This window comes from Emys orbicularis, chromosome 1, assembly GCF_028017835.1.
Source record: "Emys orbicularis isolate rEmyOrb1 chromosome 1, rEmyOrb1.hap1, whole genome shotgun sequence".
NCBI classification, from domain to species: Eukaryota; Metazoa; Chordata; order Testudines; family Emydidae; genus Emys; species Emys orbicularis.
Window position 1 is genome coordinate 135817195 of NC_088683.1, and position 13140 is coordinate 135830334.

Below are 13140 nucleotides of genomic sequence, written 5' to 3' on the forward strand. Positions count from 1 at the left end.
CCTTTGGTCTGACCCAGTACGGCCTTTCTTATGTTCTTATGTTCTTATCTCCGTTGCTGCAGATTAAGCCCATTATGACTGGTCACTATCCTCTTTATAACAGCCCTTAATATATTTGAAGACTGTTATCAGGTCCCCAGTCAAGGTATATCCACACTTAAAATGCGATAGCAGTGCAGCTGCACCACTGTAGTGCTTCAGTGTAGACTCTTGCTGTTCTTGCTGTAGTTAATCCACCTCCCCAAGAGGTGGTAGCTAGGTCATCAGAAAAGTTATTCCATTGATCTAGCACTGTCTACACTGGGAGTTAGGTCAGCATAGCTACGTTTCTCAGGGGGGTGGATTTTTCACACCCCTGTGAGACCTATGCTGATGTAAGTTTTCAGTGTATAAGAGCCCTCAGTGTTCTCTTCTCAAGACTAAACATGCCCAGTTTTTTTTAACCTTGCCGCTTAGCTCAGGTTTTCTAAACTTTTTGTCACTCTCCTCTGGACTCTCTCCAATTTATTCATGGTGGGAAGGGATAGCTCAGTGGTTTGAGCATTGGCCTGTTAAACCCAGGGTTGTAAATTTAATCCTTGAGGGGGCCATTTAAGGAACTGGGGTAAAAATCTCTCTACTGATTGGTCCTGGTTTGAGCTGGGGGATTGGACTAGATGACCTCCTGAGGTCCCTTCCAACCCTGATATTCTATGATTCATATCTCTAATGAAGTGTGGTGCATCAGCTGAGGCCTCACAATTGCCAAGTAGAGCAGGACAATTACCTCCTGTGTCTTACATATAACACACCACATGAATGATATTAGCTCCTTTTGCAACTGCATTACACTATTGGCTCATGTTCAATTTGTGATCCACTATAAATTCCAGATCCTTTTCAGATGTCATTTCCCATTTTGTAGTTCCCATTTTGTACTTGTTGTAGTACTTTGCACTTGGCTTTATTGAATTTCATCTGGTTGTTTTCAATTCTCTAATTTGTCAAGGTTATTTTGAATTCTAATCCTGTCTTCCAAAGTGCTTGCAACCCCTCCCAGTTTGGTGTCATCCGCCAATTTTATAAACCCTCCTGTAATCCTTTATCTCTTAGATTTTCTTCCCATAGGACCTTACCTATCAGTTTTCTGAATTTGTTAAGTCTGCTTTTTTGAAGTCCATTGTACTTATTCTTCTGCTCTCACTTCTTCCTTTCCCTAGAATCATGAAATTTCACCCAAATTGCTGTCCACCTTCAGAGTCACAGTCAATTCCTCCCAGCTGGTCAGAATAAAGTCTAAATGGCTATGCCTCTGGTTACTTCCTGCACCTTCTGAAACAAGATTGTCCCCAATACCTTTCAAGAACTTATTGGAAATTTTGTGATTTGCTATATTACTTTTCCAACGGATGTCTGGGGAATGAAAGTTCCCCGTTACTACCAGGTCTTGTTTTTGGGGTATTTTTGTTATTTGTTTTAGAAATGCCTCATCCACTTCCTCTTCCTGATTTGTTGGTCTATCATAGACCTCTACCATGACATCACTCCTAATTTTTCTCCTTTTATCTTTACCCGGAGACTTTCAACTGGTCTGCCTCTTACCTGCTTCTGGACCCCAGAACAAATATACATCAAGAATATATATAAGGAAACACTTCCTCCCTTCCCCCCCCCCCCGCCTGTCCTTGTTAATAAGTTATACTCCTCTAGACCAATACTCCAGTCATGAGATTTATCCAGGTGTCTAGGATACCAGTTATAGGTCATAATTTAGTTTACGTACTAATACATAATCCATACATTCAGTGAGAATAGAAAGAAATATTTCTCTAAACTTTATACTGATGTGAATTGTGATTAGTTTAAATTATTTAAATCACCCATTATTATTACTGTTTTATTACATTTACATTTCATTGCACCGCCACGAGCCAGTCTCCTAGCATAATAGTTCTGTGTATGGCACTATAGCAGTCTAGTTGACCATTGTTTTGTTCTTCCCAAGGAGTCAAAGCTCGGTGTGACTGCCAGTGTTGCTCTAGCATCGCAAGTGATTTTTGGTTTTCTGTGGGGATGTTTGTTCTGCCCTGGCCAGGAGGTTAGTGTCAGAGAGAGATAGAGAGAGAGAGAGTGTGTGTGAGAGAGAGAGATTGCTGGATAGGAAGGGATGTGGTTTGCAGTGTCATAGCTTCACTTGGATTTAATGTTTGATTCCCAGCTGCTTTGTGGTGCAGGTAGTGTTTGCTGCCTTGGCAGAGGTGGCGCCAGGAGATGCCACCCATTAGCTCATCCCGGGGTGCTCTGCAGCCATTCCTGCTGGAGGCCCCCCCGCTCTTCACCAGCCATGAGCCAGGATAGCTGCTGCAGACATACAGCTAACTGGTATCTGCCCGATTCAGACCCGAAAGCCCTATACGGGCCGGTCCCTTTCACTGCCTCCTGGGAAACGTAGTTTTCATTTGGGCGGTTCCTCCTCCTAACCTATCAGCTTCCCAATGCTACAAAACTACCACTACCAGGGTGCACCGCGCCACGCAGCGTCCCGCGCCGCGCCTGGCTCCATGGGAGCTGTAGTTCTCTGGCCTAGAGGCCTGCACAGACTGTGGAGGCTGCCGACGGAAAACAAAACTCCAATTCCCAGGATGCACCCGCCCAGCGCTCACCCCGCCCGCCGCTGAGGGGAGAAGGGGGGGCTGTAAACAAACCGCGCAGCGCGCTATGGAGCGGGCCGGGGCCTGTTCCTGGGCGGGGCGAGTAGCTGTGTCGGGTGCCCTGGCGCCGCTGTGACCCGCCAGCCCGGGGGGACTTTGCTGGCGCGGGCCTCGGCTGCTCGTGCGGCGTTTGCCTGGGCCGCGGGCGGGCGGCTGTTCCGGGGCCAGGCCTGGCGGCTCCCATGGATGACAGCAAGGTGGGCCGGGCGCGGCTGACGCGTGGCGGTGTGAGCCTGGGACCCCCCCGCCCTAAGCCCTCTGCCCGCCCCCTCCCGCCAGCCTGGGGCGGCCGCTGGGGCCCGGCAGCGGCCCTGCCTCGTGCGCGGTTCGCGTGACTGTTCAGTGGGTTTGGCCAAACGTAGGTGTCACAGTGATGTGCCCCCCCCCCCCACTGGGCCCTGAATCTGTGCCCCCCCTTCGGGCCCGAGGGGGAACAAGCTGTGGGGGTGTGACGCAGCATCACGCGGGAATTGCGGGTGGGATTAACCTGGTTTGCTGTTTTACAGTCGTTTCTAGCCATTTCCGGTGGGCATTTGTAGCTGTGAATATTGGGAAAAGGGGGCTGATCTCTCCTGCTTGGCGTGCTCACCCTCACTCTAGGTGTGAGGAAGGCCTCCCCCTTTCTCCACCCCACCCACCATGTGCTGCATTGCACAATTCTTGCTTTCTAATCTACCTGTAAAGCTTCGGATATGGGCCACTGGTTCCAGACCAATGGCCTGATGTGGTGTGGTTAATTCTGTGTTCCTGTGATGATCTGTCTTTTCAGTGTAAATAAATTATAATAAAGGCAAGGTACTGTAGTAGCAAATTAAAGAAGATAGAGGTGTCAAAAAGTAGGGAGAACTGTTATTCCCTTCCCTTTCTGTGTGGCACACTCATAAAAACATGATGATGACTCTGGAGGGTGAGATCCTTCAGTCACACACAGCAAATATCACAGAAACAGTGGCACAAATTTGTCCTTCACTTGCTAGTACCACTGTGCCTCAGACCTGAGCTAGAGAGCCATTGCTGGGATGAGAGACTAGTTTAGTCTCTGTTCCCATTCAATCCTTAGCTTTTCACCTGAGATGGCCAGCAGAATGTTGGTATTTTGATTCATTTATGTGCTGGCTGTAATAGTTTTGAGCCATGGACACTTGTTCTCTAGGAACTGGACTGAGATCAGCAACACAGTTGCTGTTAGGCTACCAAAATGCTGTCAGGCACTTGCTAAACTCTGACCTGGGTTGGGTTAAAACCAGCAATGGAGAAATGAAAGGCACATATCCCATTACGAATTCTGAGACCATCCAGTTCTCTTTCGTTTCTTTTATTACTACCTGTGCTAATCTGTCTTAATTGCATAAGAAAACACCATAGCATCACTTCTTTTAAAAACACATATTTATATTATAAGATACAACGGTGATGTTCTGATCAGGACAGCCAGAACTGTAAGCCACTGCGTTACCAGGTGAGAGCTTTGCTAGAGATTAGACTGTGTGTTCGCTGCCACACCATTCTGTCTGCTTCACCACCAAACTCCTGCCAGTCTAAACCTTGCCTTGCAGATAACATACAGTGAACCCAAATTCCCCCAGAGATGTATCTCTGGAGTGTCTAGTCCCTCTCATTGAACACACAAAAATTACTAAATTTGCTCCCCCCAGAGAGACAGAGCTAGCTGTGGAGTCACATGTCACTTTAATACCCAGCATGGAGGCGGTTTGTAACAAAACAAGAATAAATGTATTAACAAAGAGCAGAGACTTAAGTGATATTAAGCACAAGAAAAAGAGACAAGTATAGTTACAAACAAAACAAAACGCTGTCTCATGACTAAAATTTAATTGTAGCAAGTTACGATCTTTGCCTCAGCAATTTTCTTTCTTACATCAAGTCACCAGCATCTCTAGCCCTACGGGCAGGGGGGTCCAAGTTTCACAGGTTCAGAGGTTGCTGTACCCAATGTCCCCTGAGTGATGGATAACTAAAATGTCTTTTTGCTCCTCTTATAGTACCCAAAGACCATTGTCTCTGCCTCAAGTGCCAGGGACAATTCCTGGGTGCAAATTCTGGGCCCCCCTTGAACTTGCTAAGCTGCTGCTTGTCAACTTGAATGCTTTGTTTACTTTGTAGGTGAATGTACTTTCACTGTCCCCTGCCTGTAATGAAGCTGGTTACACAGATGAATCCACGTTCCTTTGTCTAGGACAGACTGGATTTATGTACTGCCTCCAGCCCGCATTTTAAGAACATATTCCCAGCAAATACACATCATTTTTTATTAGAGCTGTCGATTAATCGCAGTTAACTCATGCGATTAACTAAAAAAAGTAATCATGATTAATAAAATTATTTGTGATTTATCGCAGTTTTAATTGCACTGTTAAACAATAGAATCCCAGTTGAAATTTATTGAATGTTTTTGGATATTTTTCTACATTTTCAAATATATTGACTTCAATTACAACACAGAATAGAAAGTGTACAGTGCTCACTTTATATTATTATTTTTATTACAAATATTTGCACTGTAAAAATGATGAGATAATATTTTTCAATTATCCTCATACAAGTACTATAGTGTCTCTTTATTGTGAAAGTGCAACTTACAAATGTAGATTTTTGTTTGTTTTGTTTTTGAGTGCAGTTATGCAACAATGTAAAACGTTATAGCCTACAAGTCCACTCAGTCCTACTTCTTGTTCAGCCAATCGCTAAGACAAACAAGTTTTTTTACGTTTACGGGAGATAATGCTGCCCGCTTCTCGTTTACAATGTCACCTGAAAATGTACATGGCACGTTTGTAGCTGGCATTGCAAGGTATTTACGTGCCAGATATGCTAAACATTCGTATGCCCCTTCATGCTTCAGCCACTATTCCAGAAGACTTGCTTCCATGCAAATGATGCTCGTTAAAAAAATGATGCGTTAATTAAATTTGTGAATGAACTCCTTGGGGGAGAATCGTATGCCTCCTGCTCTGTTTTACCCGCATTCTTCTCCATATATTTCATGTTATAGCAATGTCGGGTGATGACCCAACACATGTTGTTCCATTTTAAGAACACTTTCACTGCAGATTTGACAAAACGCAAAGAAGGTACCATGTGAGATTTCTAAGGATAGATACAGCAGTCAACCCCAGGTTTAAGAATCTGAAGTGCCTTCCAAAATCTGAGAGGGACGAGGTGTGGAGCATGCTTTCAGATGTCTTAAAAGAGCAACACTCTGAAGCAGAAACTACAGAACTCGAACCACCAAAAAAGGAAATCCATCTTCTGCTGGTGGCATCTGACTCAGATGATGAAAATCAACATGCATTGGTCCGCACTGTTTTGAATCGTTATCGAGCAGAATCCGTCATCAGCATGGACGCATGTCCTCTGGAATGGTGATTGAAGCATGAAGGGACATATGAATCTTTAGTGTATCTGGCATGTAAATATCGTGCAACGCCAGCTACGACAGTGCCATGTGAATACCTGTTTTCACTTTCAGGTGACGTAAACAAGAAGCGGACAGCATTATTTCCTGCAAATATAAACAAACTTGTTTGTCTGAGTGATTGGCTGAATAAGAAATAGGACTGAGTGGACTTGTAGACTCTAACGTTTTACATTGTTTTATTTTTTAATGCAGTTTTTGGAAGTTCAACTTTCATGTTAAAGAGATTGCACTACAGTACTGGTAATGGGGGGATTGGAAAAATACTATTTCTTTTGGTTTTTTACAGTGCAAATATTTGTAATAAAAAATAAATATAAAGTGAGCACTGTACATTTTGTATTCTGTGTTGTAATTAAAATCAACATATTTGAAAATGTAGAAAACATCAAAAATATTTAAATGGTATTCTATTATTGTTTAAGCACGATTAAGCACGATTAATTTTTTTAATCGCTTGACAGCCCTATTTTTATACATAACCAGTACATATATCAAGCGATGGTTTTCGGAACCAGCGTGTCACCGGTTTACATATGAATTCCTTACAAGATGCCTTTTAGGTTCATATAACAACAGCGTGTTAGGGGAAATGAGTGTGTCAGGCCTTGAGAGTTACAGTATGGTAGGCCCTGTGCCAGTGGGCATTCAGGGACTCCTAGGGTCACAACTACAGCTAAGTTATTGTAGAAGTTGATAAATATGTTGTTTCAGTAAGGGTTTCATGTTAAGCTTTTAATATTAGTATATACTATTTTGCCCTGTTAGACCTTGATTTTGCAAGCTACTCCGCATGGGTGCACTGTCATTGAAATCAGCAGGGTTCTGTGTGGGTGCAAGGGTCTGCCTGTGTGAAGCTGCTTGTGGGATCAGGTCTGTAGTTATGAAGGGTCACAAGGGTCATGGGGGTTTTGGTCCTTGAGGCATTTAAGGCAAAATGGTGTTGCCTGAATTATTATTATTTTTTTTTTCCTGGAAAATCTTTTCTTCTGTCCTGCCACAGAATTAACTCTCAAAGGCTTGAAGATCTTTCAGATTTGTGGTATATTTAAAATTTTTAGCTTTAAGTGTATTTTGTGAGGTGTCAAGATTGTCACATGATAAACAACATACACAGTAATCTGTTTTCTTTGAAAGGGCTACTGCCCATATTCACTAAATAAACTGAGTTTTAGCACCCCATAAGTAAGAAGGTCTTAGCTGAAGTTAAATGTATCCAGAATTTTCCTGGAAGGAATTTCTACTTGTGGAGGAGGAAAGCAAATATATGGTGGCTTTCCTACCTTCAGATTAAAATACACTTTCCTGGTATTACTTTTCTATGTAAACATGTAAATACTTGCAGTGGGATGTTTAACAATTTTAAATGGAAGGGGAAGTGCTGTCCATAAGAGATTATCTCTAGGATCTAATCCTGGGAGGTGTCAAGCAACAACAACTTCATCTGAAAAGGCTAAGAATTGAATGGGAACAGACACTAAACTAGTATTTTCAGGCATTACTGGTATTACTGAATTTGTGCACCCTACTTAGAAAGGTTTTATTGTCTATAACGATCTTAAAGGGCTCTGACGCCCTTAGCAACAACTCTTCACGCTGCAGGTTAGCCAGAACCATTGGTGGCTAAATTCAGTGGATCCCATTTTGTGTTTGGGAGGGTTCTCACTGAATTGTACAACAGGAGACTGCTGTGTCAGTGTGGGACAAGCACTGTAATAGTACCTGATCATATTAGGTGTGCAGTTTGATGTGGTTCAAGGCCAGCATAGTTTGATCTCTGTAATCTGCTAAAAGTTCCACTGACTCATGTTTTCCTACTTGCAGGGGCTGAAGTAGGTGATCTTAGGTTCACTTCCAGCCTTATCTGTGGTTTGAACAACTATGCCTGGGGAAGGAATTTCCTTATAAAAGCTGAGATGATAAAGTTGCATTAGCATGGGAATAGTCATGTTATAGCTGCATCCACCAGAGTTCAGTCATTCTGTTTGATAAATTTTGTTTTCTGTGCCCCTACTCTGTGTGTATTAGGGATGTAAAAGGTTAAGTGGCCGTAACCGTTAACCCTGGAGGGACGCCGGCCAGAATAGCCCTCGCTGCGCTGTGCCGGCTGGCCAGAGGGATCCCAGCCCCAGCCACGCCGTGCTGGCTGGCCAGAGGGATCCCAGCTAGTCAGCCAGGGGGACCCCAGTCCCGGCCTTGCTGTGCCAGGTGGGTCGGCGGCACCCCAGCCCTGGCCACGCTGGCCGTCTAGAGGGACCTCAGTTAACGGTTAACCAGTTAAATGACTTTTAACCCATATTTACATCTCTAATGTGTGTGTGTATGTATGTGCATGTGTATATATATAATAGAATGTATGTATATAGGCTCAAATTCTGGAGTTAAGCAAAATACTCCCTTAGTTTACAGTTGTATTTATAAATTATAAAAGATTAAAAGCAATAATACCTTAAGATGTATTTTATGCTTCTATGTTTGACAGTGTATATGATTTAAAATAGGAAACTCTGGAAGTACTGAAAGGGAGAGGCATAGTGGTCTAAATATCAAGTCTGGAAAATGTATGCTCCATGGCATCTCCTGTTCAGAGGCTGTTCAGTGTATAACAATGGTATTCAATTACATTTTCTGGAGGGCGGATAAGGCAGTATCCAAATGTTGGTGGGCCAAAGGGCTCTTCGGGTGTTTGCTGTCTAGTGATCCTTCCTCCGAAGAGGTTGCAACCTTTCAAGAGTGGTGTGCCAGATTGTATTTAATAATTTCAAAATATTCCATTTAAATCCTGTAAACAAATAATTATACTAATACACTGTAATGCTTGTATAACAGCATGCTATTAGTATTAATTATATTAAAACTATTAAATTAAAATTAGAAGTTAAACTCATGAGAAATGGACATCTAATCTTCCTTTTTATTGCCTGAACTTTCGACATTAGATCTCTTCGTCTCACCCTTCACCCCCCAGAAAAGTACTGTGCAGCATGCAATCAAGATAACTAATGAAAGCATGTCAATTTCTGATTGGTTTATGTTGCATAAGAGTCTAATTAAATGTGTACCACTGTAAGTTGAAGTGTATCAACACATTCTAGCTCCAGCGTATTTAAATGCAAATGAAAAATTTCTAAATTAAATACATGGCATGTCAGTAAATAGAGGGAAACTAAACTGAAGTGTCTCTGTCAGGGTGGATTTGATTTAAATCATGATTTAAATCACTAGTCAGGAAGACTCGATTTAATCATGGTTTTCTACATAAAAGTGCATTCTTGTTCGTTGTTATAAACTTAATACATATTCTTCACAACTCAGAGATAGATGTAGGTTTCATTTTTAGAAGGCACACACTATACATTTTTAAACAGTGATTTATTTTGAAAACTTTTCAGATGAGTTTTACAGCTATATCAGAAAATGAATGATTGTTTGGTTATTTCATTTACCAAAGGTAATTGAAGCAGATATGTATGAAGTCATTGGGAGGTGAACTATCTCCAATTCAACAGGTTAATCGTTAATATTTGAAGGATTTTCTTGCCAGGCTGTATTAGGAGGAGATCATCACCAGACAGACATTTAAATTGTTTTATTTCACTAAAACAACAGTGTTAAGTATTCTGGATTTTTTTTCTTCAACAGCAAACATATAATATTTTAACAAAACAAGCCTATGTCCCTCCCTTCTCACATTTATCTCCAGACTTCTTCTCCTTGTCCAGATCTATTCCACCCCCAACAATCTTCTATTCATTGAACTTTCTGAAACTTTGCACTTTTAGAGAGAGGTAAGGGGTTGATTCTGTGTACACAAATTTGCAGAGGGACAGTAGAGCTGAGGTCTGTTATTTCTCTATATATTGTTCATTTATTTAAAAACATTTTTTCTGTTAACAAGCAAGTTACCTGTGGGGAGACAAATCCACAGTTTGAGAACTGCAAAACTAAGCATGTCTGATGGTATCTTCTAGACTGAGTCCCATTGGGTAGATAGAAAGATTAACCTAAATAATCTATACAGAAGCCTGTGGAACCCCATAAGATTGGGTCCCTAATCCATGAACTATTGGAACTCATTTACAAAACTTTTCTTAAACATTACATGACTATATTGTCTCATACTATAGCATTAGAATTTATAATCCCCATTCCATGATGAGATATCTTTCAGCTATAATGTATCTTAATTAATACTATCTTTAGATAGGTTTTCTCTTCAAAAAGCATTTTATCAAAAAAATCGATTTTTTTTATTTAAAAAAAAATCATTGATTTGTATCCAACCTGGTCTCTGTCCAGTCCCCATCAATTCGCCCCCCCATCCGCTGTGGCCCTCGGCCTCACTTCTGTGGCTGATGGATTTCTACACCCCCCTCTCCCAGGCTGGAGAGCGGGGGGGGAAGGGGCCTGCAATGAAGGCCCCCTTCCCCTTCCAGGCTGCGGGGGGCGGGAGGAGGGGTGCTCCAGGGGTTCTTCACCCTCCTTCCCCGGCTGGGTGTGACGGGGAGCAGAGGAGGTATCCCTGCGCACAGAAGGGAGGGGGGAAGGAATGGAGGAGCCCTGAGCTGCAGAGTTCTTTCTGCTCCCTCCTCCTCCTCCTCTCTCCCCTCCTGTGATCAGGGACTGCTCCTTCTCTCCCCTACCCCCTCTTCTTGTGAGAATAGGCTAGGCTCCTGAGTGGCAGGGCAGAGAACTTTCTGCTGCTTCCTGAGCAGCTCTGGTTGGCTGCTGATTCCCAGGAGGCATGAAGGAAGAGCTGATGCCTATTGCCTCCTGATGGCCAAAGAGAAGGCCCTCATGGCTGGAGCTGGCCTGCAAGCTGCCAATTGAAGAACAGTGATGCATAGTTTTTACCAGTGGAACCATAAAAACCAAAATCTTGTTTACTTTGCATAGACATTAGTTCCTGTGATGCTTCTATTAAATTAGGTTTTGTTCCAGTATTCAAGTGCAGTACTGCTTGATTGCTGCCCTATACCCCAGAGTTGGCTGTGTTTCTGTATGTAAATCCTGTAGGCCCCTATCCTGCAAAAGGGAACATAGGTGTGGACCTGTGCAGAATCCCATTAATTTTTGTGACCTTACTTGTTTTTTTTAATCTGCGTAGCACACTGTATAATATAATTGACGACAAAGCTGAGTTCAGTGGGAGTCTGTACAGGAAGAAGGATCTTAGTAGGTGCTTACTTATATAGTCCCCATCACTGTAGAATCTATGTGCCTTCTAAGTATTTACAAATAGGAATTACAATAACATTTTCCCCTCTCGGTGAAATAGCTTGATTAATTTATAGGATTTTTTTCTTTATGCTTGGGTATGAACAGATGTGAGGAATTTGAGGGAAAGCAAAATTGGTGAAATTAATTTTGTGCTTGTCTCTAAATAATGAGGCCTGCAGTCATCCATATCTCTAGTGGAAGTGGGTTACATAGTCTAGTTCAAGCTCCTATGAAAATTTGGTCTTGGTCACTCATGAGACTCCCTCTAACAATTTCTCTGTTGCTGTGGTACCTCGCTGTTGTGGGAGGCTGTGGTCACTGAGAGAGAGGTGATCTCCCAGGCAATTAAGGCCAGTCCTATGAAGTACTTAGAGGTAACTGTTGTGTGACATTCAAACTGGACTCTTGTTCATTGAGCAGTCAGTGTGGGGAATGAAGCATTGGGATATGTATTCATAGTGACCTGTGTTAAGGAGATGGGCTGCTGTGTTCCCTACCAGTTGGAGCTTTTTCATGGTATGTGGCTTAAGGTTTGGGGCCATAGTAAATTGTAAAGTCCCTTTTGCTGTTCGGGATGAAAGGAACCTATAGCAACATTAAAATATTCTTCTTGTTTACATTTAGGTTTTAATCTGAAAGCAAATATCAAGTAGCTTTGACTTGCGGTTTTAAAAAAATGCCTGGGCTTGTTTAGAATAGATATGCAATTAAATCGGTATGTACTCTCTGTAGTGTAACATATGTTGATGTCAGGCCACAGTTCCTTAGTGGTCAGAAGGCGGCTGCTGACTTTTGAACAATAGGAAGCACTCAGGGTAATGCTAGACAGTTTAGATAGTGGTACTGAAATTGAACCTACTTCATTTCCTGATGGGCAGTACAGAACACAAAGGCTTTGTGACTACACTACGCAGCTTTTAGCGACACGGCTGTGCCACTAGAAGGTGCGCAGTGTAGCTGTTGTTTGTCGGCAGGAGAGAGCTCTCCCACTAACAAAAAACTTCCACCCCCAACGAACAGCGGTAGCTTTGTCTGCAGGAGAGTGCTCCTGTCAACAAAGCACTGTTCACACCGGCACTTTTTCTCTAAAAAAAACCTTTTGTCTTTTGGGGGGGAGGGGGGGATGGTTTTTTTTTTTTTTTTTTTTTTTTAACACCTCTGAACGATGAAAGTTTTGTCGTTCACTTGTCAGTGTAGACAAAGCGTAACACTGTAGTGCTTGGCCCAAGTTTTTAACTTTTTAAATATCCTTTGTATTTATTTTAATATAAATCCTTTATTTTTTTTAAATAATAGGTGTCTCTGAAAGCATGCTGGGTAGAATTAGGGGTTCTGTGTAAATATATACTATAAAGGTTTTTACATTATAAAAATGCTTAAACTTTGTAGGGAATCATTGGTACTAGGCATTATGCTATTTAAGATTCAATAAAAGTATGTTCACTAATTGAACATTTATATTTTTGAATAGCTATTAATTTCAGTCTGGATAGCTTTCTTTTTGTGATTTGGGAAACTGGGCCTACTAGTGAATTCAAGCACTGATGGCTCAGGTCCAAGAATTAGATGGAAGTCAGTTAATCAATGTGAAACATGAAATGTACCATAATATCAGAATCTCCTGCATTGTGTGCAGTTGGGTTATATTGTATTAATGTAAGTGATATACTGCAATTTGGTAGGTATCATCATTTTTATTTTAGGGCTTGTGGCTTAATACATTTTTGATTACCATTGCAGAGAGAAAGCTTGCGAATATGGATAGAATTTTTTTCCTACCATTACAAGTGTGGT

General features: G+C 42.0%; 1 protein-coding gene across 1 annotated transcript in view; it reads left to right on the forward strand.

Annotated features, from left to right (window-relative positions):
* The first annotated feature begins 2783 nt into the window (after window positions 1-2783).
* Window positions 2784-13140, forward strand: part of CREBL2 (cAMP responsive element binding protein like 2) — a 33174-nt gene continuing 22817 nt past the window's right edge. Inside the window, exon 1 of the mRNA XM_065403082.1 lies at window positions 2784-2887. Within this exon, the coding sequence (XP_065259154.1) occupies window positions 2873-2887 (15 nt within the window). The 5' untranslated portion in view covers window positions 2784-2872. The remainder of the gene's footprint in view (window positions 2888-13140) is intronic.